Here is a 25,000-nt window from a genome sequence, read left to right on the forward strand (position 1 = left end):
TGCTTGTGTTTCTAGCTCCAACAGTGCAGTAATATCTAAATAAATGCTTGTGTTCCTAGCTCCAACAGTGCAGTAGTATCTAACTAAATGCTTGTGTTCCTAGCTCCAACAGTACAGTAATACCTAACTAAATGCTTGTGTTCCTAGCTCCAACAGTGCAGCAGTATCTAACTAAATGCTTGTGTTCCTAGCTCCAACAGTGCAGTAGTATCTAACTAAATTAATGTGTTTCTAGCTCCAACAGTGCAGTAGTATCTAACTAAATGAATGTGTTTCTAGCTCCAACAGTGCAGTAGTATCTAACTAAATGCTTGTGTTCCTAGCTCCAACAGTGCAGTAGTATCTAACTAAATGCTTGTGTTCCTAGCTCCAACAGTGCAGTAGTATCTAACTAAATGAATGTGTTTCTAGCTCCAACAGTGCAGTAGTATCTAACTAAATGAATGTGTTTCTAGCTCCAACAGTGCAGTAGTATCTAACTAAATGAATGTGTTTCTAGCTCCAACAGTGCAGTAGTATCTAACTAAATGCTTGTGTTCCTAGCTCCAACAGTGCAGTAGTATCTAACTAAATGCTTGTGTTCCTAGCTCCAACAGTGCAGTAGTATCTAACTAAATGAATGTGTTTCTAGCTCCAACAGTGCAGTAGTATCTAACTAAATGAATGTGTTTCTAGCTCCAACAGTGCAGTAGTATCTAACTAAATGCCTGTGTTCCTAGCTCCAACAGTGCAGTAGTATCTAACTAAATGCTTGTGTTCCTAGCTCCAACAGTGCAGTAGTATCTAACTAAATGCTTGTGTTCCTAGCTCCAACAGTACAGTAGTATCTAACTAAATGCTTGTGTTCCTAGTTCCAACAGTACAGTAATACCTAACTAAATGCTTGTGTTCCTAGCTCCAACAGTACAGTAGTATCTAACTAAATGCTTGTGTTCCTAGCTCCAACAGTGCAGTAATATCTAACTAAATGCTTGTGTTCCTAGCTCCAACAGTACAGTAATACCTAACTAAATGCTTGTGTTCCTAGCTCCAACAGTGCAGTAGTATCTAACTAAATGCTTGTGTTCCTAGCTCCAACAGTAGTATCTAACTAAATGCTTGTGTTCCTAGCTCCAACAGTGCAGTAGTATCTAACTAAATGCTTGTGTTCCTAGCTCCAACAGTACAGTAATACCTAACTAAATGCTTGTGTTCCTAGCTCCAACAGTGCAGCAGTATCTAACTAAATGCTTGTGTTCCTAGCTCCAACAGTACAGTAATACCTAACTAAATGCTTGTGTTCCTAGCTCCAACAGTGCAGCAGTATCTAACTAAATGCTTGTGTTCCTAGCTCCAACAGTGCAGTAGTATCTAACTAAATTAATGTGTTTCTAGCTCCAACAGTGCAGTAGTATCTAACTAAATGAATGTGTTTCTAGCTCCAACAGTGCAGTAGTATCTAACTAAATGCTTGTGTTCCTAGCTCCAACAGTGCAGTAGTATCTAACTAAATGCTTGTGTTCCTAGCTCCAACAGTGCAGTAGTATCTAACTAAATGAATGTGTTTCTAGCTCCAACAGTGCAGTAGTATCTAACTAAATGAATGTGTTTCTAGCTCCAACAGTGCAGTAGTATCTAACTAAATGAATGTGTTTCTAGCTCCAACAGTGCAGTAGTATCTAACTAAATGCTTGTGTTCCTAGCTCCAACAGTGCAGTAGTATCTAACTAAATGCTTGTGTTCCTTGCTCCAACAGTGCAGTAGTATCTAACTAAATGAATGTGTTTCTAGCTCCAACAGTGCAGTAGTATCTAACTAAATGAATGTGTTTCTAGCTCCAACAGTGCAGTAGTATCTAACTAAATGCCTGTGTTCCTAGCTCCAACAGTGCAGTAGTATCTAACTAAATGCTTGTGTTCCTAGCTCCAACAGTGCAGTAGTATCTAACTAAATGCTTGTGTTCCTAGCTCCAACAGTACAGTAGTATCTAACTAAATGCTTGTGTTCCTAGTTCCAACAGTACAGTAATACCTAACTAAATGCTTGTGTTCCTAGCTCCAACAGTACAGTAGTATCTAACTAAATGCTTGTGTTCCTAGCTCCAACAGTGCAGTAATATCTAACTAAATGCTTGTGTTCCTAGCTCCAACAGTACAGTAATACCTAACTAAATGCTTGTGTTCCTAGCTCCAACAGTGCAGTAGTATCTAACTAAATGCTTGTGTTCCTAGCTCCAACAGTAGTATCTAACTAAATGCTTGTGTTCCTAGCTCCAACAGTGCAGTAGTATCTAACTAAATGCTTGTGTTCCTAGCTCCAACAGTGCAGTAGTATCTAACTAAATGCTTGTGTTCCTAGCTCCAACAGTGCAGTAGTATCTAACTAAATGCTTGTGTTCCTAGCTCCAACAGTGCAGTAGTATCTAACAATTCACAACAATACAATACACACACATCTAAAATAAAGGAATGGAATTAAGAAATATATAAATATTAGGATGAGCAATGTTGGAGAGGTATTGACTAAAATACAGTAGAATAGAAGACAGTACATACACACAGACACCAGTAGAATATAATATAATATATATATACACACAGACACCAGTAGAATATAATATATATATACACACAGACACCAGTAGAATATAATATATATATATATACATATGAGATGAGTAAAGCAGTATGGAACCATTCTGACCAGTGTTCCATTATTAGAGTGGCCAGTGACTCCATGTCTATGTATATGAGGCAGCAGCCTCTAAGGTGCAGGGTTGAGTAACCGGGTGGAATGGCTAATGATGGCTATTTAACAGTCTGATGGCCTTGAGATAGATGCTGTTGCCCGGTCCAGGTGTATGGGGGCCTTCTCACTCTACTGTCTCCTAAAGTCCACAATCAGCTCCTTCGTTTGTTGACATTGAGGGAGAGGTTATTTTCCTGGCACCAGGGCCCTCACACTGACACACTGATACACACACACACACACACACACACACACACACACACACACACACACACACACACACACACACACACACACACACACACACACACACACACACACACACACACACACACACACACACACACACACACACACACACACACACTGATACACTGATACACACACACACACACTGATACACACACACACACACACTCACACACACACACTGATACACACACACACACACACACACACACACACTGATACACACACACACACACTGATACACACACACACACACTGATACACACACACACACACACACACACACACACACACACACACACACACACACACACACACACACACACACACACACACACACACACACACACACACACACACACACACACACACACACACACACACACACACACTGATACACACACACACACACACACACACTGATACACACACACACACACCGATACACACACACACTATTATAACCATGATTAACTGTTATCGTTGTTGTTGTTGTATATGAATAAATAAAGTAGACTCTGACTGTGTCTGTTAGACGTGGAAAGACGAGGCTCCGCACAGCAGGACCCAGAGTCCCATGAAAAGCTGGCCCAGCGTATTGAGAAGGACGTGGTGAGTTCCACTGTTACACCTTGTGACCTACATACTGATCCTAGCTAACACGCGTCTCTATCATCCTGCAGAAAGTCAAGTCATTACTGCCTCCCTTTTTAAATCTCTTTTACCACCTCTAATCTACACTTAACATAAATAGAAACACAACAGTTTCAAAGACTTAACTGAGTTCATATGAGGAAATCAGTCAATTTAAATATATTCATTAGACCCTAATCTATGCATTGCACATGACTGTAGGTCACAGATATCTTTAAAAATAAAAGTATGGGCGTGGATCAGACACCCAGTGACACCCAGTCAGTATCTGGTGTGGATCAGACACCCAGTCAGTATCTGGTGTGGATCAGACACCCAGTCAGTATCTGGTGTGGATCAGACACCCAGTCAGTATCTGGTGTGGATCAGACACCCAGTCAGTATCTGGTGTGGATCATACACCCAGTCAGTATCTGGTTTGGATCAGACACCCAGTCAGTATCTGGTGTGGATCAGACACCCAGTCAGTATCTGGTGTGGATCAGACACCCAGTCAGTATCTGGTGTGGATCAGACACCCAGTCAGTATCTGGTGTGGATCAGACACCCAGTCAGTATCTGGTGTGGATCAGACACCCAGTCAGTATCTGGTGTGGATCAGACACCCAGTCAGTATCTGGTGTGGATCAGAACACCAGTCAGTATCTGGTGTGGATCAGACACCCAGTCAGTATCTGGCGTGGATCAGACACCCAGTGACACCCAGTCAGTATCTGGTGTGGATCAGAACACCAGTCAGTATCTGGTGTGGATCAGACACCCAGTCAGTATCTGGTGTGGATCAGACACCCAGTGACACCCAGTCAGTATCTGGTGTGGATCAGAGACCCAGTCAGTATCTGGTGTGGATCAGAGACCCAGTCAGTATCTGGTGTGGATCAGACACCCAGTCAGTATCTGGTGTGGATCAGAACACCAGTCAGTATCTGGTGTGGATCAGAACACCAGTCAGTATCTGGTGTGGATCAGACACCCAGTCAGTATCTGGCGTGGATCAGACACCCAGTGACACCCAGTCAGTATCTGGTGTGTATCAGAGACCCAGTCAGTATCTGGTGTGAATCAGACACCCAGTGACACCCAGTCCGTATCTGGTGTGGATCAGAGACCCAGTCAGTATCTGGTGTGGATCAGACACCCAGTCAGTATCTGGTGTGAATCAGAACACCAGTCAGTATCTGGCGTGGATCAGAACACCAGTCAGTATCTGGCGTGGATCAGAACACCAGTCAGTATCTGGCGTGGATCAGAACACCAGTCAGTATCTGGCGTGGATCAGAACACCAGTCAGTATCTGGCGTGAATCAGAACACCAGTCAGTATCTGGCGTGAATCAGAACACCAGTCAGTATCTGGTGTGGATCAGAACACCAGTCAGTATCTGGTGTGAATCAGAACACCAGTCAGTATCTGGTGTGAATCAGAACACCAGTCAGTATCTGGTGTGAATCAGAACACCAGTCAGTATCTGGTGTGAATCAGAACACCAGTCAGTATCTGGTGTGAATCAGAACACCAGTCAGTATCTGGCGTGGATCAGAACACCAGTCAGTATCTGGTGTGGATCAGACACCCAGGACATTCTGAACTGTGCCTAAATCAGATTTGATCATGCTAGCTTGGTGGTCAGCCATCACTCATTAGACTTTCTTTCTTTCTCTGTCCTTCTCTTTTAGCAAATCCTGAACTGTTCCCTTGATGACATTGAGATCTTTGTGGCTCGGCTGCAGAAGGCTGCGGAGGCGTTCTCTCAGCTCAACCAGCGCAACAAGAGTAAGAAGAGTAAGAAGAAAGGTCCAGCAGGTCTGTCTCCTCTTCTTCTTGGCAACTGACAATATGACACATATTGTCCACTAACACTTTGTATGTTCTCTTGTATTAGACCTTCTCTTTAACTCTTTCATCAACTGAACTGTGTATCCTGAATTACGGTATTGTCCACTATCTATGATGTAATCTATAGAGATGATGGAGAGCAGTATATACATATGAGATGAGTAATGTAAGATATGTAAACATTATTAAAGTGGCATTATTTAAAGTGACTAGTGATCCATTTATCAAAGTGGTCAATGATTTCAGGGCTGTATATAGGCAGCAGCCTCTCTGTGTTAGTGGTGGCTGTTTAACAGTCTGATGGCCTTGAGATACACGCTGTTTTTCAGTCTCTCGGTCCCAGCTTTGATGCACCTGTACTGACCTCGCCTTCTAGATGATAGCGGGGTGAACAGGCAGTGGCTCGAGTGGTTGTTGTCCTTGATGATCTTTTTGGCCTTCCTGTGACATCGGGTGGTGTAGGTGTCCTGGAGGGCAGGTAGTTTGCCCCCGGTGATGCGTTGTGCAGACCTCACTACCCTCTGGAGAGCCTTACGGTTGTGGGCGGCGCAGTTGCCATACCAGGCGGTGATACAGCCCGACAGGATGCTCTCAATTGTGCATTTGTAAACGTTTGTGAGGGTTTTAGGTGACAAGCCACATTTCTTCTGCCTCCTGAGGTTGAAGAGGCGCTGTTGTGCCTTCTTCACCACGCTGTCTGTGTGGGTGGGGGTGCTCCCTCTGCTGTTTCCTGAGGTTGAAGAGGCACTGTTGTGCCTTCTTCACCACGCTGTCTGTGTGGGTGGGGGTGCTCCCTCTGCTGTTTCCTGAAGTCCATGATTACCTTCTGATCCAAGACACCTTAATCTGGGTGAAAAATGGGTAGCTGGTGTTGAATATGTTGAATATTCTAAACTGGTCACATATTGACTAAAATCAATTGGAATGAGTCTACAATTTCTCAGATGGTCTGTGTGGAATTAGAAATAATTAATTAAATATTGATCTTGATCTTGTCAGATGTCCTTTTTGACCTGGCTATACAGTTCTAAATTCTGAATGCAACTGAGAAATCTGAACAGATGATTCTACGCGTACACAATCAACACAGCTAGATAGGCGTGTTATGTTGACTCTGCCCATCTGACCCCTCTCCCCTGCCTTGTGTGAAGCCTGTATGTTAATCTTGATACTACTATTAATAGCTGCGACCAGCAATGAACGGGGTTCACAGGATGACAGAAAGGACACAAGATCTGTTGGATTAATAACTCTATAGCAGTCTGTGTGTGGTCATGGCATGTTTGTCTCTCTCGCCTGTCTGTCTGCTTATTGACAGACGGCATGCTGACCCTGAGAGCGAAGCCCCCCTCCGAGGCAGAGTTCATTGATAGCCTACAGAAACTGAAGCTGGCCTTCAACCTGCTGGTGAGTGGACTTCCTCCTGCACAAACCTCCATTATTATGTACAGTATAGTACATCTGACATTTTAATAATTAGCAGACTCTCTTATCCAGAGATACTACAGTAATGAGTCAATTAACAGACTCTCTGATCCAGATCCACTACAGTAGTGAGTCTTTTAGCAGACTCTCTGATCCAGAGACACTACAGTAGTGAATAATTTATTAACAGACTCTCTTATCTAGAGCCACTACAGTAGTGAGTCATTTAACAGACTCTCTTATCCAGAGACACTACAGTAGTGAATCATTTAGCAGACTCTCTTATCCAGAGCCACTACAGTAGTGAGTCATTTAACAGACTCTCTGATCCAGAGATACTACAGTAGTGAGTCATTTAACAGACTCTCTTATCCAGAGACACTTACAGTAGTGAGTCATTTAGCAGACTCTCTGATCCAGAGACGCTACAGCAGTGAGTCATTTAGCAGACTCTCTTATCCAGAGACACTACAGTAGTGAGTCATTTAGCAGACTCTCTGATCCAGAGACACTACAGCAGTGAGTCATTTAGCAGACTCTCTTATCCAGAGACACTACAGTAGTGAATCATTTATTAACAGACTCTCTTATCTAGAGCCACTACAGCAGTGAGTCATTTAACAGACTCTCTGATCCAAAGACACTACAGTAGTGAATCATTTATTAACAGACTCTCTTATCTAGAGCCACTACAGCAGTGAGTCATTTAACAGACTCTCTGATCCATAGTCACTACAGTAGTGAGTCATTTAGCAGACTCTCTGATTCAGAGCCACTTACAGGAACAATTAGGTTTAAGTACCTTGCTCAAGGGCACTTTGACAGATTTTTCACCTAGTTGGCTCAGGCATTCGAACAAGCAACCTTTAGTTTACTGGCCCAATGTTCTTAACCCTTAGTACCAGTGGAGACCAAATCGCTCCCTACCCCTTTACTGTGGTCCTACCCCTTTACTGTGGTCCTACCCCTTTACTGTGGTCCTAACCCTTTACTGTGGTCCTAACCCTTTACTGTGGTCCTAACCCTTTACTGTGGTCCTAACCCTTTACTGTGGTCCTACCCCTTTACTGTGGTCCTAACCCTTTACTGTGTTCCTAACCCTTTACTGTGGTCCTAACCCTTTACTGTGGTCCTACCCCTTTACTGTGGTCCTAACCCTTTACTGTGGTCCTAACCCTTTACTGTGGTCCTAACCCTTTACTGTGGTCCTAACCCTTTACTCTGGTCCTACCCCTTTACTGTGGTCCTACCCCTTTACTCTGGTTCTAACCCTTTACTGTGGCCCTACCCCTTTACTGTGGTCCTACCCCTTTACTGTGGTCCTAACCCTTTACTGTGGTCCTACCCCTTTACTGTGGTCCTACCCCTTTACTGTGGTTCTAACCCTTTACTGTGGTCCTACCCCTTTACTGTGGTCCTAACCCTTTACTGTGGTCCTAACCCTTTACTGTGGTCCTAACCCTTTACTGTGGTCCTAACCCTTTACTGTGGTCCTACCCCTTTACTGTGGTCCTACCCCTTTACCGGGGTCCCACCCCTTTACTGTGGTCCTACCCCTTTACTGGGGTCCTACCCCTTTACTGTGGTCCTACCCCTTTACTGGGGTCCTACCCCTTTACTGTGGTCCTACCCCTTTACTGGGGTCCTACCCCTTTGATGTTGACAGATTTAAAGGGGTGTTAAAAGGTTTAATCAAGCCAGTGATGGAGCCTCCAGCCTTACATCTATAAACATGGAAACATGGAAGGACCAAGGAGGTTGGAAGGGAATTGGGACAGATATATTTTTGTTTACTTCTCCAATGGACTGAATTGAAATAGAAACCTTGCTGCTACTTTCCTATACAGAGCTGTGGTGAACGGTCTCTAACAGTGTGTATTCTGCCCCCTGCAGGCCAAACTGAAGAAGCACATCCAGAACCCCAGTGCTTCTGAGCTGGTGCACTTTCTGTTTGGCCCCCTGGAGTTGGTAAGAGCCCGACTGATACACAGAGATATATATGTTTCGTAGGGTGTGCATTCATAGCAGGCAAAGATGGTAGAAAATTGGTTGAAGGGACATAACAGACAGATAACCACCTGAACCGTTTCAAATCTGGTTGCAATAATGACGTCATCCAGCCTGTATTTAGCTAGAGATTGTTGAGTGTTATACTCTGTCCTTGCAGAGGAAATAATTATTCCTGTTGCCGACATCAGATGAGGTAGGAGAGTGTTTCTAAACATCAGACACGGGTCTTTCAGCTGGTCTTTCAAACCAATTTCTGTTTTTCAGATTTTTTAAAATCCATCAAATGCCAGTGACATCAACTAAAATCTCAATGGACATGATATGGATGGTGTCTGTACCTTTTGGCCTTCTACTAAATGATGTCTGGCCAGCCAAGCAGAACACTGTATGCTTTAGGAAGCATTAAGGCTTCCCCACAATGTTGACTGAATCACTGTTATCGCCACACATAACCGATAGTCTATTGAAGTGGGGAGGAGAACAGTTCAATGTTTGTATTGTCCTAGTCATCAACATACCCTTCCCTCTATTGTCGTGTGTGTGTGTGTGTGTGTGTGTGTGTGTGTGTGTGTGTGTGTGTGTGTGTGTGTGTGTGTGTGTGTGTGTGTGTGTGTGTGTGTGTGTGTGTGTGTGTGTGTGTGTGTGTGTGTGTGTGTGTGTGGTAGCTTTCCTGCAGGGGGGAAAGTCTAATGAGTGATGTACCTAGCATGCAAACACACACACACCCTTCCATCATGGAACTAAGCAGACCGGATCAGTGTGGTTATATCCCACATCAGGTGCAGCCACCACAATTGCCAAATGTTGAAGGCTAGATTTACCTAACCCTGACGTGTTTTATTGAGACAGACACACCTGGTAACTAGATTTACCTAACCCTGACGTGTTTTATTGAGACAGACACACCTGGTAACTAGATTTACCTAACCCTGACGTGTTTTATTGAGACAGACACACCTGGTAACTAGATTTACCTAACCCTGACGTGTTTTATTGAGACAGACACACCTGGTAACTAGATTTACCTAACCCTGACGTGTTTTATTGAGACAGACACACCTGGTAACTAGATTTACCTAATCCTGACGTGTTTTATTGAGACAGACACACCTGGTAACTAGATTTACCTAATCCTGACGTGTTTTATTGAGACAGACACACCTGGTAACTAGATTTACCTAATCCTGACGTGTTTTATTGAGACAGACACACCTGGTAACTAGATTTACCTAATCCTGACGTGTTTTATTGAGACAGACACACCTGGTAACTAGATTTACCTAATCCTGACGTGTTTTATTGAGACAGACACACCTGGTAACTAGATTTACCTAACCCTGACGTGTTTTACTGAGACAGACACATAGAGACAGTAGATCCAGCTGGTCTGTCATAATACAATAGAGACAGTAGATCTAGCTGGTATGTCATAATATAATAGAGATGTCTCGGTTACTGTCTCATGGCAACATAGCCTGATAGTACACCTGGTTACTGTCTCATGGCAACAGAGCCTGATACTACACCTGGTTACTGTCTCATGGCAACATAGCCTGATAGTACACCTGGTTACTGTCTCATGGCAACAGAGCCTGATACTACACCTGGTTACTGTCTCATGGCAACATAGCCTGATAGTACACCTGGTTACTGTCTCATGGCAACAGAGCCTGATACTACACCTGGTTACTGTCTCATGGCAACATAGCCTTATAGTACACCTGGTTACTGTCCCATGTCAACATAGCCTTACAGTACACCTGGTTACTTCCAGGTGCTCTAGTGTATAAGCTGTGACCTCTACCCTCTGACCTCTAGGTTCTCCAGTCCTGTGGTAGTCCAGAGCTACCCCGCTCGGTGGTCTCCCCTCACCTGTCGAGAGATGCAGTGGACTTCCTGAGAGGTCACCTGACGCCTAAAGAGATGACCATCTTTGAACTGCTGGGAGACGGGTGGACACGACCTAGGTGAGTGTGTGGGGTTTCTGGAAGGTACTACGCTGATAACAGACCTCCTCAACGTCTTCAAGATACACGACATGACTAATCTAAATCTAAAGAAGCTAACAGTTGCAAAATCGTGATTTTTCCAAAGCACCTGAACTAATGCTGCTTGTTATCTGACACATCCCGTTGTATCATGACTAGGGCTGTTGTGGTGACCGTATTACCGCCACACCGGCGGTCACGAATCATGATTAGGGCTGTTGTGGTGACTGTATTACCGCCACACCGGCGGTCACGAATCATGACTAGGGCTGTTGTGGTGACCGTATTACCGCCACACCGGCGGTCACGAATCATGAAGGCAGTCAAATTCCACGTTCACCTGTTCAGTCACTTTAATTAGGCTTCTTCAAGCTCTGCTGCTGCTGCTGGTCATTAGTATCCTGCCAAACTGGCTGACTGCCTGGTACTCAGCACTCTGTTGTCCCTCTAATCACTGCAAATGTAATCGTAAATCTAATCAAACTCTTCATGAGAGCACATGAGCTCATGTTGCGCAACATTTATATAGGCTATGCAATTGCACGAGTGATGACCTCTATTAAAAAGAGGAGGATCCCATCAGCTTTCTATAGTTTTCTTCATACTATATTAAGCACATTGCTTCTCTTTACAACAGGAATATAGCCTACCTGGCTGGCATGAAAATGAACACTGGGAAAGCATTCCCCCCTCTGTTTCGATACTGTGCATGAAAATGAACAATGGGAAAGCATCCCCCCCTCTGTTTTGATACAGGTGCATGATAAAGGTCCATTTTAAATCAAAACTAATTTCACACATATATTATTTAGCATATTTAAAGATAAGATTAAATCAAGAATAGTCTGATGGGAGATAATATTAGCTTATCACTTGTGAATTATATATTATCACTTGTGAATCATGCCCAGCGTAAGGCAAGAAGCAATTATTTTTTATATTTTTTACCTTTATTTAACCAGGCAAGTCAGTTAAGAACAAATTCTTATTTTCAATGATGGCCTAGGAACAGTGGGTTAACTGCCTGTTCAGGGGCAGAACGACAGATTTGTACCTTGTCAGCTCGGGGGTTTGATCTTGCTACCTTACTAGTCCAATGCTCTTACCACTAGGCTACCCTGCCGCCCCACAATGCCTTTTCTTCATGACTTTTTAAAATCCTTGTCCCACATCTACATTTACATTTACATTTAAGTCATTTAGCGGACGCTCTTATCCAGAGCGACTTACAAATTGGTGCATTCACCTTATGACATCCAGTGGAACAGTCACTTTACAATAGTGCATCTAAATCTTAAAGGAGGGGGGGGTGAGAGGGATACTTATCCTATCCTAGGTATTCCTTAAAGAGGTGGGGTTTCATGTGTCTCCGGAAGGTGGTGATTGACTCCGCTGTACTGGCGTCGTGAGGGAGTTTGTTCCACCATTGGGGGGCCAGAGCAGCGAACAGTTTTGACTGGGCTGAGCAGGAGCTGTACTTCCTCAGTGGTAGGGATGCGAGCAGGCCAGAGGTGGATGACCGCAGTGCCCTTGTTTGGGTGTAGGGCCTGATCAGAGCCTGGAAGTACTGAGGTGCCGTTTCCCTCACAGCTCCGTAGGCAAGCACCATGGTCCTTCTGTAGCTCAGTTGGTAGAGCATGGCGTGTGTAACGCCAGGGTAGTGGGTTCGATCCCCGGGACCACCCATACGTAGAATGTATGCACACATGACTGTAAGTCGCTTTGGATAAAAGCGTCTGCTAAATGGCATATATACATATATATATATATATATATATATGGTCTTGTAGCGGATGCGAGCTTCAACTGGAAGCCAGTGGAGAGAACGGAGGAGCGGGGTGACGTGAGAGAACCCCTTCAACTCTTGATGAGTTGAAGGGGTTTAATGGCACAGGCAGGGAGCCCAGCCAACAGCGAGTTGCAGTAATCCAGACGGGAGATGACAAGTGCCTGGATTAGGACCTGCGCCGCTTCCTGTGTGAGGCAGGGTCGTACTCTGCGGATGTTGTAGAGCATGAACCTACAGGAACGGGCCACCGCCTTGATGTTGGTTGAGAACGACAGGGTGTTGTCCAGGATCACGCCAAGGTTCTTAGCGCTCTGGGAGGAGGACACAATGGAGTTGTCAACCGTGATGGCGAGATCATGGAACGGGCAGTCCTTCCCCGGGAGGAAGAGCAGCTCCGTCTTGCCGAGGTTCAGCTTGAGGTGGTGATCCGTCATCCACACTGATATGTCTGCCAGACATGCAGAGATGCGATTCGCCACCTGGTCATCAGAAGGGGGAAAGGAGAAGATTAGTTGTGTGTCGTCTGCATAGCAATGATAGGAGAGACCATGTGAGGTTATGACAGAGCCAAGTGACTTGGTGTATAGCGAGAATAGGAGAGGGCCTAGAACAGAGCCCTGGGGGACACCAGTGGTGAGAGCGCGTGGTGAGGAGACAGATTCTCGCCACGCCACCTGGTAGGAGCGACCTGTCAGGTAGGACGCAATCCAAGCGTGGGCCGCGCCGGAGATGCCCAACTCGGAGAGGGTGGAGAGGAGGATCTGATGGTTCATAGTATCGAAGGCAGCCGATAGATCTAGAAAGATGAGAGCAGAGGAGAGAGAGTTAGCTTTAGCAGTGCGGAGCGCCTCCGTGATACAGAGGAGAGCAGTCTCAGTTGAATGACTAGTCTTGAAACCTGACTGATTTGGATCAAGAAGGTCATTCAGAGAGAGATAGCGGGAGAGCTGGCCAAGGACGGCACGTTCAAGAGTTTTGGAGAGAAAAGAAAGAAGGGATACTGGTCTGTAATTGTTGACATCGGAGGGATCGAGTGTAGGTTTTTTCAGAAGGGGTGCAACTCTCGCTCTCTTGAAGACGGAAGGGACGTAGCCAGCGGTCAGGGATGAGTTGATGAGCGAGGTGAGGTAAGGGAGAAGGTCTCCGGAAATGGTCTGGAGAAGAGAGGAGGGGATAGGGTCAAGCGGGCAGGTTGTTGGGCGGCCGGCCGTCACAAGACGCGAGATTTCATCTGGAGAGAGAGGGGAGAAAGAGGTCAGAGCACAGGGTAGGGCAGTGTGAGCAGAACCAGCGGTGTCGTTTGACTTAGCAAACGAGGATCGGATGTCGTCGACCTTCTTTTCAAAATGGTTGACGAAGTCATCTGCAGAGAGGGAGGAGGGGGGGGAGGGGGAGGAGGATTCAGGAGGGAGGAGGAGGTGGCAAAGAGCTTCCTAGGGTTAGAGGCAGATGCTTGGAATTTAGCGTGGTAGAAAGTGGCTTTAGCAGCAGAGACAGAGGAGGAAAATGTAGAGAGGAGGGAGTGAAAGGATGCCAGGTCCGCAGGGAGGCGAGTTTTCCTCCATTTCCGCTCGGCTGCCCGGAGCCCTGTTCTGTGAGCTCGCAATGAGTCATCGAGCCACGGAGCGGGAGGGGAGGACCGAGCCGGCCTGGAGGATAGGGGACATAGAGAGTCAAAGGATGCAGAGAGGGAGGAGAGGAGGGTTGAGGAGGCGGAATCAGGAGATAGGTTGGAGAAGGTTTGAGCGGAGGGAAGAGATGATAGGATGGAAGAGGAGAGAGTAGCGGGGGAGAGAGAGCGAAGGTTGGGACGGCGCGATACCATCCGAGTAGGGGCAGTGTGGGAGGTGTTGGATGAGAGCGAGAGGGAAAAGGATACAAGGTAGTGGTCGGAGACTTGGAGGGGAGTTGCAATGAGGTTAGTGGAAGAACAGCATCTAGTAAAGATGAGGTCGAGCGTATTGCCTGCCTTGTGAGTAGGGGGGGAAGGTGAGAGGGTGAGGTCAAAAGAGGAGAGGAGTGGAAAGAAGGAGGCAGAGAGGAAAGAGTCAAAGGTAGACGTGGGGAGGTTAAAGTCGCCCAGAACTGTGAGAGGTGAGCCGTCCTCAGGAAAGGAGCTTATCAAGGCATCAAGCTCATTGATGAACTCTCCGAGGGAACCTGGAGGGCGATAAATGATAAGGATGTTAAGCTTGAAAGGGCTGGTAACTGTGACAGCATGGAATTCAAAGGAGGCGATAGACAGATGGGTAAGGGGAGAAAGAGAGAATGACCACTTGGGAGAGATGAGGATCCCGGTGCCACCACCCCGCTGACCAGAAGCTCTCGGGGTGTGCGAGAACACGTGGGCGGACGAAGAGAGAGCAGTAGGAGTAGCAGTGTTGTCTGTGGTGATCCATGTTTCCGTCATCTCATTTAGAGCATAGGCCAACATGCTTTGATAAGGTTTGTATCACAACTAAAGTGGCCAAATATCTCCTTAAAATGAAGCACATTAATCCGCTTTACAATGAGTGTAGATAACTGCCTAACTGGTATATACAGAACGTGTGAGTTGCAAGTTTGGGGAAGATAATTTTCACCATTAAAAAGCACCTTTATAATAAAAGTATAATCACTTTTGATAATGGTGTTTTCCTCTGATAGAACATTCTCGCTTATAGCCGTGTTCGCATTGCTGCACTTATAACGTGAAGAAATAGCCTCATAGTTTATCAACATTTTAAGCTAAATGTTCTGATCTGTTGCATCAGAATCATTGAGTAAAAGCGTTTTTTTTTATGCTAGTGATTGTATTAATTTCGGATCTGTGCGCAAATCCCTCAAATCGTTTAGGGAAAATATCCTTTCTGTTTCAAACAGCTTATTATAATATTCTTATATATGTATTCTTCATACTATAAAATAATATAAAATAAAGCCACAGAATTCTAACCAAATGTTATCTGCTAAATTAACTACTGTAGCTCACAGCCTTATGAAGTAGTCAGATCAGGGCCGATAATGCGTCTTTAGGCCTGTCTAAAATAAATAATGGATTTATTGTGAAAGTGGACGCTATATTACATGTATTTATTCAACTTTTTAAAATGTAGATGTTCCTAAGGTCTGCATCAGTGGCTTGTAGTCTGTGGGTGGAAGACAGGAGATGCTAAATGTGTTTATGTGTTTATTATAACAATAGTTATTTTCTTGACAATCGCCGGCTGATGAAATTTCGTGACCACCACGGCCCAATAAATTACCAGGAGTATGTGGACACCTGCTCGTCGAACATCTGATTCCAAAATCATGAGCATTAACATGGAGTTGGTCCCCCCCTTTGCTGCTACAGCCTCCTCTCTTCTGGGAAGGCTTTCCACTAGATGTAGGAACATTGCTGCTACAGCCTCCTCTCTTCTGGGAAGGCTTTCCACTAGATGTAGGAACATTGCTGCTATAACAGCCTCCTCTCTTCTGGGAAGGCTTTCCAATAGATGTAGGAACATTGCTGCTATAACAGCCTCCTCTCTTCTGGGAAGGCTTTCCACTAGATGTAGGAACATTGCTGCTATAACAGCCTCCACTCTTCTGGGAAGGCTTTCCACTAGATGTAGGAACATTGCTGCTATAACAGCCTCCTCTCTTCTGGGAAGGCTTTCCACTAGATGTAGGAACATTGCTGCTATAACAGCCTCCTCTCTTCTGGGAAGGCTTTCCACTAGATGTTGGAACATTGCTGCTATAACAGCCTCCACTCTTCTGGGAAGGCTTTCCACTAGATGGAACATGGAACATGGAGTTGGTCCCCCTGCTATAACAGCCTCCTCTCTTCTGCTTTCCACTAGATGTTAGATGAACACTAGATGAACATTGTTGTGGGGACTTGCTTCCATTCAGCTACAAAGAGCATTAGCGGGGTCGGGCACTGATGTTGGGCGATTAGGCCTGGTTCGCAGTCGGCGTTTCAATTCATCCCAAAGGTGCTGATGGGGTTGAGGTCAGGGCTCTGTGCAGGAAAGTCAAGTTCTTCCACACTGATCTCGAAAAACTATTTCTGTATGGACCTTGCATTGTGCACGGGGGCTTTGTCATGCTGAAACATGGAAGGGCTTCCCCAAACTGTTGCCACAAAGTTGGAAGCACAGAATGTCATTGAATGTTGTTGCGTTAAGACTTCCCTTCATTGGAACTAAGGGGCCCGTACTATGAAAAACAGCCCCAGACCATTATTCCTCCTCCACCAAACATTACAGTTGGGGCAGGTATCGTTCTCCTGGCATCTGCCAAAACCCAGATTAGTCCGTTTGACTGCCAGAGGGTGAAATGTGATTCGTCACTCCAGAGAACGAGTTTCCACTGCTCGAGTCCAATGGCGGCAAGCTTTTCACCACTTCAGCCGAGCATTGCGCATTAAGCATTAAGCTGTTCAGCCTGCTGTTAAACTGTCCAGCCTGCTGTTAAACTGTCCAGCCTGCTGTTAAACTGTTCAGCCTTCTGTTAAGCTGTTCAGCCTGCTGTTAAGCTGTTTAGCCTGCTGTTAAGCTGTTCAGCCTTCTGTTAAGCTGTTCAGCCTGCTGTTAAGCTGTTCAGCCTTCTGTTAAGCTGTTCAGCCTGCTGTTAAGCTGTTCAGCCTGCTGTTAAACTGTTCAGCCTGCTGTTAAGCTGTTCAGCCTGCTGTTAAGCTGTTCAGCCTGCTGTTAAGCTGTTCAGCCTGCTGTTAAGCTGTTCAGCCTGCTGTTAAGCTGTTCAGCCTTCTGTTAAGCTGTTCAGCCTGCTGTTAAGCTGTTCAGCCTGCTGTTAAGCTGTTCAGCCTGCTGTTAAGCTGTTCAGCCTGCTGTTAAGCTGTTCAGCCTGCTGTTAAGCTGTCCAGGCTGCTGTTAAACTGTCCAGGCTGTTGTTAAACTATCCAGGCTGCTGTTCAGCCTGCTGTTAAGCTGTTCAGCCTGCTGTTAAACTGTCCAGGCTGCTGTTCAGCCTGCTGTTAAGCTGTTCAGCCTGCTGTTAAGCTGTTCAGCCTGCTGTTAAGCTGTTCAGCCTGCTGTTAAACTGTCCAGGCTGCTGTTCAGCCTTCTGTTAAGCTGTTCAGCCTTCTGTTAAGCTGTTCAGCCTGCTGTTAAGCTGTTCAGCCTGCTGTTAAACTGTCCAGGCTGCTGTTCAGCCTGCTGTTAAACTGTTCAGGCTGTTGTCAAACTGTTCGGCCTGCTGTTAAGCTGTTCAGCCTGCTGCTAAGCTGTTCAGCCTGCTGTTAAACTGTTCAGCCTGCTGTTAAACTGTCCAGGCTGCTGTTAAACTGTCCAGGCTGCTGTTAAACTGTCCAGCCTGCTGTTGAACTGTCCAGCCTGCTGTTGAACTGTTCAGCCTGCTGTTAAACTGTTCAGCCTGCTGTTAAACTGTCCAGGCTGCTGTTCAGCCTGCTGTTACTGTTCAGCCTGCTGTTCTAATACATTATAAGTTGTTATACACTCTCTGTATCAGCATTAACAACCTCCCCCTGGCCCCTTGCAGAGCGGACTGGCCGCGGGACCAGTGTGCTCCTACATACTTCCCTAAATTCAGGAACGGGTGGGAGCCCCCAGCTGAGCTGTTCAGGACCTCCCCGTGGGAGACAGAGGGATCAGGGGAACCTCCCAGGTCCCCCATATCCAACCTCCTGTCCCCCTACAAGTCAGACGAGGTGTGTACACAGACACACACACACAGACACACACACGTTCTACACTCATACATTTTTAGGCTGCTGTCCATTTGAGTCATTCTAGTAGATTTTTTCCCAACCATCCAGACTCCTCCCAACCATCCAGACTCCTCCCAACCATCCAGACTCCTCCCAACCATCCAGACTCCTCCCAACCATCCAGACTCCTCCCAACCATCCAGACTTCTCCCAGGCATCCAGACTCCTCCCAGCCATCCAGACTCCTCCCAGCCATCCAGACTCCTCCCACCCATCCAGACTCCTCCCACCCATCCAGACTCCTCCCACCCATCCAGACTCCTCCCACCCATCCAGACTCCTCCCACCCATCCAGACTCCTCCCACCCATCCAGACTCCTCCCAGCCATCCAGACTCCTCCCAGCCATCCAGACTCCTCCCAGCCATCCAGACTCCTCCCAGCCATCCAGACTCCTCCCAGCCATCCAGACTCCTCCCACCCATCCAGACTCCTCCCAGCCATCCATTATTAGTTCTTCATTTGTTTGTTTACATTTCTTCAGTGATGCAGGTTTGAAATACTTTGAGTTATTTACTAGTTCAGTGTGTTACACTAGTCAGAAACACACGAGTCCAGAACATTGTTTTTTTATTGTATTTTTTAGTTAACCTTTATTTAACTATGACAGTCAATTTAAGAACAAATTCTTATTTACAATGACGGCCTACCTCGGACAAACTCTCCCCTAACCCGGACGATGCTGGTCAAATTGTGCGCCGCCCTAATAAAATTCTCTCTCTCTTTCAGTTTTTTGGAACCCAGTCTTTAAACTCATCGAATGGGTAAATGGATTATATTTCCCAGATTACCAGTACTGTGATTCTACATTACATGCTGCTACTACCGTTACTTAACAAGAATATTTCTCAAATTGTTATTTCTTGAGCTGCTATAAAACGTATACACTGTTGTAGTGTTAATACAGACCATGTAACAGAAGTGTAGCTAAATCTGGGCCAATATTTATTGTGCATGATCCATGAGAAATAACTCATGCATTTGTCTCCTGTCCCAGGTCCAACAATGGGCTGACCTCCTCGTCCCGTAAATATGCCAAGATCCGCTACCACTTTGTGGCCCGCAATGCCAACGAACTGTCAGTACTGCAGGACGAGGTGCTGGAGGTATGACATTTATATTATAATACTGTCAGTACTGCAGGACGAGGTGCTGGAGGTATGACATCTATATTATAATACTGTCAGTACTGCAGGACGAGGTGGTAGAGCTACGACATTTATATTATAATACTGTCAGTACTGCAGGATGAGGTGCTGGAGGTATGACATCTATATTATAATACTGTCAGTACTGCAGGACGAGGTGGTAGAGCTACAACATCTATATTATAATACTGTCAGTACTGCAGGACGAGGTGGTAGAGGTACGACATCTATATTATAATACTGTCAGTACTGCAGGACGAGGTGGTAGAGCTACAACATCTATATTATAATGGTGCTGATAGTATGACAGTATATAGCCTGGTGCTGATAGTATATAGCCTGGTGCTGATAGTATATAGTCTGGTGCTGATAGTATATAGTCTGGTGCTAATAGTATGATAGTATATAGTCTGGTGCTGATAGTATATAGTCTGGTGCTGATAGTATGACAGTATATAGTCTGGTGCTGATAGTATATAGTCTGGTGCTGATAGTATATAGTCTGGTGCTGATAGTATATAGTCTGGTGCTAATAGTATGATAGTATATAGTCTGGTGCTGATAGTATATAGTCTGGTGCTGATAGTGTGACAGTATATAGTCTGGTGCTGATAGTATATAGTCTGGTGCTGATAGTATATAGTCTGGTGCTGATAGTATGACAGTATATAGTCTGGTGCTGATAGTATATAGTATGATAGTCTGGTGCTGATAGTATATAGTCTGGTGCTGATAGTATGACTGTATATAGTCTGGTGCTGATAGTATATAGTCTGGTGCTGATAGTATATAGTCTGGTGCTGATAGTATGACTGTATATAGTCTGGTGCTGATAGTATATAGTCTGGTGCTGATAATATGACAGTATATAGTCTGGTGCTGATAGTATATAGTCTGGTGCTGATAGTATGACAGTATATAGTCTGGTGCTGATAGTATATAGTGTGGTGCTGATAGTATATAGTCTGGTGCTGATAGTATATAGTCTGGTGCTAATAGTATGATAGTATATAGTCTGGTGCTGATAGTATATAGTCTGGTGCTGATAGTATATAGTCTGGTGCTGATAATATGACAGTATATAGTCTGGTGCTGATAATATGACAGTATATAGTCTGGTGCTGATAGTATATAGTCTGGTGCTGATAGTATGACAGTATATAGTCTGGTGCTGATAGTATATAGTCTGGTGCTGATAGTATATAGTCTGGTGCTAATAGTATGATAGTATATAGTCTGGTGCTGATAGTATATAGTCTGGTGCTGATAGTGTGACAGTATATAGTCTGGTGCTGATAGTCTATAGTCTGGTGCTGATAGTATGACATTATATAGTCTGGTGCTGATAGTATATAGTATGATAGTCTGGTGCTGATAGTATGACAGTATATAGTCTGGTGCTGATAGTATATAGTCTGGTGCTGATAGTATATAGTCTGGTGCTGATAGTATGACTGTATATAGTCTGGTGCTGATAGTATATAGTCTGGTGCTGATAATATGACAGTATATAGTCTGGTGCTGATAGTATGATAGTATATAGTCTGGTGCTGATAGTATATAGTCTGGTGCTGATAGTGTGACAGTATATAGTCTGGTGCTGATAGTATGATAGTATATAGTCTGGTGCTGATAGTATATAGTCTGGTGCTGATAGTGTGACAGTATATAGTCTGGTGCTGATAGTCTATAGTCTGGTGCTGATAGTATGACATTATATAGTCTGGTGCTGATAGTATATAGTATGATAGTCTGGTGCTGATAGTATGACAGTATATAGTCTGGTGCTGATAGTATATAGTCTGGTGCTGATAGTATATAGTCTGGTGCTGATAGTATATAGTCTGGTGCTGATAGTATATAGTCTGGTGCTGATAGTATATAGTCTGGTGCTGATAGTATGACTGAATATAGTCTGGTGCTGATAGTATATAGTCTGGTGCTGATAGTATATAGTCTGGTGCTGATAGTATAGTCTGGTGCTGATAGTATATAGTCTGGTGCTGATAGTATATAATTTACATTTACATTTAAGTCATTGAGCAGACGCTCTTATCCAGAGCGACTTAAAAATTGGTGCATTCACCTTATGACATCCAGTGGAACAGCCACTTTACAATAGTGCATCTAAATCTTTTAAGGGGGGGGTGAGAAGGATTACTTTATCCTATCCTAGGTATTCCTTAAAGAGGTGGGGTTTCAGGTGTCTCCGGAAGGTGGTGATTGACTCCGCTGTCCTGGCGTCGTGAGGGAGTTTGTTCCACCATTGGGGGGGCAGGGCAGCGAACAGTTTTGACTGGGCTGAGCGGGAACTGTACTTCCTCAGTGGTAGGGAGGCGAGCAGGCCAGAGGTGGATGAACGCAGTGCCCTTGTTTGGGTGTAGGGCCTGATCAGAGCCTGGAGGTACTGAGGTGCCGTTCCCCTCACAGCTCCGTAGGCAAGCACCATGGTCTTGTAGAAGATGCGAGCTTCAACTGGAAGCCAGTGGAGAGAGCGGAGGAGCGGGGTGACGTGAGAGTACTTGGGAAGGTTGAACACCAGACGGGCTGCGGCGTTCTGGATGAGTTGTAGGGGTTTAATGGCACAGGCAGGGAGCCCAGCCCAGCCAACATTTAGCAGACGCTTTTATCCAAAGTTGTCAGTAATCCAGACCCGGGAGATGACAAGCGCCTGGAGCTACAGAATCCAGGGAGATGACAAGTGCCTGGATTAGGACCTGCCGCTTTCTGTGTGAGGCAGGGTCGTACTCTGCGGATGTTGTAGAGCATGAACCTACAGGAACGGGCCACCGCCTTGATGTTAGTTGAGAACGACAGAGTGTTGTCCAGGATCACGCCAAGGTTCTTAGCGCTCTGGGAGGAGGACACAATGGAGTTGTCAACCGTGATGGCGAGATCATGGAACGGGCAGTCCTTCCCCGGGAGGAAGAGCAGCTCCGTCTTGCCGAGGTTCAGCTTGAGGTGGTGATCCGTCATCCACACTGATATGTCTGCCAGACATGCAGAGATGCGATTCGCCACCTGGTCATCAGAAGGGGAAAGGAGAAGATTAATTGTGTGTCATCTGCATAGCAATGATAAGAGAGACCATGTGAGGTTATGACAGAGCCAAGTGACTTGGTGTATAGCGAGAATAGGAGAGGGCCAAGAACAGAGCCCTGGGGACACCAGTGGTGAGAGCGCGTGGTGAGGAGACAGATTCTCGCCACGCCACCTGGTAGGAGCGACCTGTCAGGTAGGATGCAATCCAAGCGTGGGCCGCCGGAGATGCCCAACTCGGAGAGGGTGGAGAGGAGGATCTGATGGTTCAAAGTATCGAAGGCAGCCGATAGGTCTAGAAGGATGAGAGCAGAGGAGAGAGAGTTAGCTTTAGCAGTGCGGAGCGCCTCCGTGATACAGAGGAGAGCAGTCTCAGTTGAATGACTAGTCTTGAAACCTGACTGATTTGGATCAAGAAGGTCATTCTGAGAGATAGCGGGAAAGCTGGCCAAGGACGGCACGTTCAAGAGTTTTGGAGAGAAAAGAAAGAAGGGATACTGGTCTGTAGTTGTTGACATTGGAGGGATGGAGTGTAGGTTTTTTCAGAAGGGGTGCAACTCTCGCTCTCTTGAAGACGGAAGGGACGTAGCCAGCGGTCAGGGATGAGTTGATGAGCAAGGTGAGGTGAGGGAGAAGGTCTCCGGAAATGGTCTGGAGAAGAGAGGAGGGCATAGGGTCAAGCGGGCAGGTTGTTGGGCGGCCGGCCGTCACAAGACGCGAGATTTCATCTGGAGAGAGAGGGGAAAGAGGTCAGAGCACAGGGTAGGGCAGTGTGAGCAGAACCAGCGGTGTCGTTTGACTTAGCAAACGAGGATCGGATGTCGTCGACCTTCTTTTCAAAATGGTTGACGAAGTCATCTGCAGAGAGGGAGGAGGGGGGGGGGGGAGTAGTATATAGTAGTATATAGTCTGGTGCTGATAGTATATATTCTGGTGCTGATAGTATATAGTCTGGTTCTGATAGTATGACAGTATATAGTCTGGTGCTGATAGTATATAGTCTGGTGCTGATAGTATATAGTCTGGTGCTGATAGTATATAGTCTGGTGCTGATAGTATGATAGTATATAGTCTGGTGCTGATAGTATATAGTCTGGTGCTGATAGTATATAGTCTGGTGCTGATAGTATGACAGTATATAGTCTGGTGCTGATAGTATGATAGTATATAGTCTGGTGCTGATAGTATATAGTCTGGTGCTGATAGTATATAGTCTGGTGCTGATAGTATATAGTCTGGTGCTGATAGTATATAGTCTGGTGCTGATAGTATATAGTCTGGTGCTGATAGTATATAGTCTGGTGCTGATAGTATATAGTCTGGTGCTGATAGTATGACAGTATATAGTCTGGTGCTGATAGTATATAGTCTGGTGCTGATAGTATGACTGTATATAGTCTGGTGCTGATAGTATATAGTCTGGTGCTGATAGTATATAGTCTGGTGCTGATAGTATGTCTGTATATAGTCTGGTGCTGATAGTATATAGTCTGGTGCTGATAGTATATAGTCTGGTGCTGATAGTATATAGTCTGGTGCTGATAGTATGATGGTATATAGTCTGGTGCTGATAGTATATAGTCTGGTGCTGATAGTATATAGTCTGGTGCTGATAGTATGATAGTATATAGTCTGGTGCTGATAGTATATAGTCTGGTGCTGATAGTACATAGTCTGGTGCTGATAGTATATAGTCTGGTGCTGATAATATGACAGTATATAGTCTGGTGCTGATAGTATGATGGTATATAGTCTGGTGCTGATAGTATATAGTCTGGTGCTGATAGTATATAGTCTAGTGCTGATAGTATATAGTCTGGTGCTGATAGTATGACAGTCTGGTGCTGATAGTCAATAGTCTGGTATAACGTCAACAGTGAAGACGCGACTCCAGGATGCTGGCCTTCTAGGCAGAGTTGCAAAGAAAAAGCAGTGTCTGTTCTTTCGCCCATCTTTATATTTTATTTTTATTGGCCATGCGGAGTGACATGCAGCGTGACATGCAGAGTGACATGCAGTGACATGCAGAGTGACATGCAGAGTGACATGCAGAGTCAGAGTGACATGCAGAGTGACATGCAGAGTGACATGCAGAGTGACATGCAGAGTCAGAGTGACATGCAGAGTGACATGCAGAGTGACATGCAGAGTGACATGCAGAGTGACATGCAGAGTGCAGAGTGACATGCAGAGTGACATGCAGAGTGACATGCAGAGTGACATGCAGAGTGACATGCAGAGTGACATGCAGAGTCAGAGTGACATGCAGAGTGACATGCAGAGTGACATGCAGAGTGACATGCAGAGTGACATGCAGAGTGACATGCAGAGTGACATGCAGACATGCAGAGTGACATGCAGAGTGACATGCAGAGTGACATGCAGAGTGACATGCAGAGTGACATGCAGAGTGACATGCA

General features: G+C 45.4%; 1 protein-coding gene across 1 annotated transcript in view; it reads left to right on the forward strand.

Annotated features, from left to right (window-relative positions):
• eps8l2 (EPS8 like 2) overlaps positions 1-25,000 on the forward strand; it is a 143,856-nt gene that overhangs the window by 102,401 nt on the left and 16,455 nt on the right. The window contains exons 9-16 of the mRNA XM_046342961.1: positions 3,512-3,588; positions 5,307-5,433; positions 6,785-6,873; positions 8,785-8,859; positions 10,720-10,868; positions 18,166-18,334; positions 19,123-19,157; positions 19,391-19,499. Of these exons, the coding sequence (XP_046198917.1) occupies positions 3,512-3,588; positions 5,307-5,433; positions 6,785-6,873; positions 8,785-8,859; positions 10,720-10,868; positions 18,166-18,334; positions 19,123-19,157; positions 19,391-19,499 (830 nt within the window). The remainder of the gene's footprint in view (positions 1-3,511; positions 3,589-5,306; positions 5,434-6,784; positions 6,874-8,784; positions 8,860-10,719; positions 10,869-18,165; positions 18,335-19,122; positions 19,158-19,390; positions 19,500-25,000) is intronic.

This window comes from Oncorhynchus gorbuscha, linkage group LG01, assembly GCF_021184085.1.
Source record: "Oncorhynchus gorbuscha isolate QuinsamMale2020 ecotype Even-year linkage group LG01, OgorEven_v1.0, whole genome shotgun sequence".
In the NCBI taxonomy this organism is placed as follows: domain Eukaryota; kingdom Metazoa; phylum Chordata; class Actinopteri; order Salmoniformes; family Salmonidae; genus Oncorhynchus; species Oncorhynchus gorbuscha.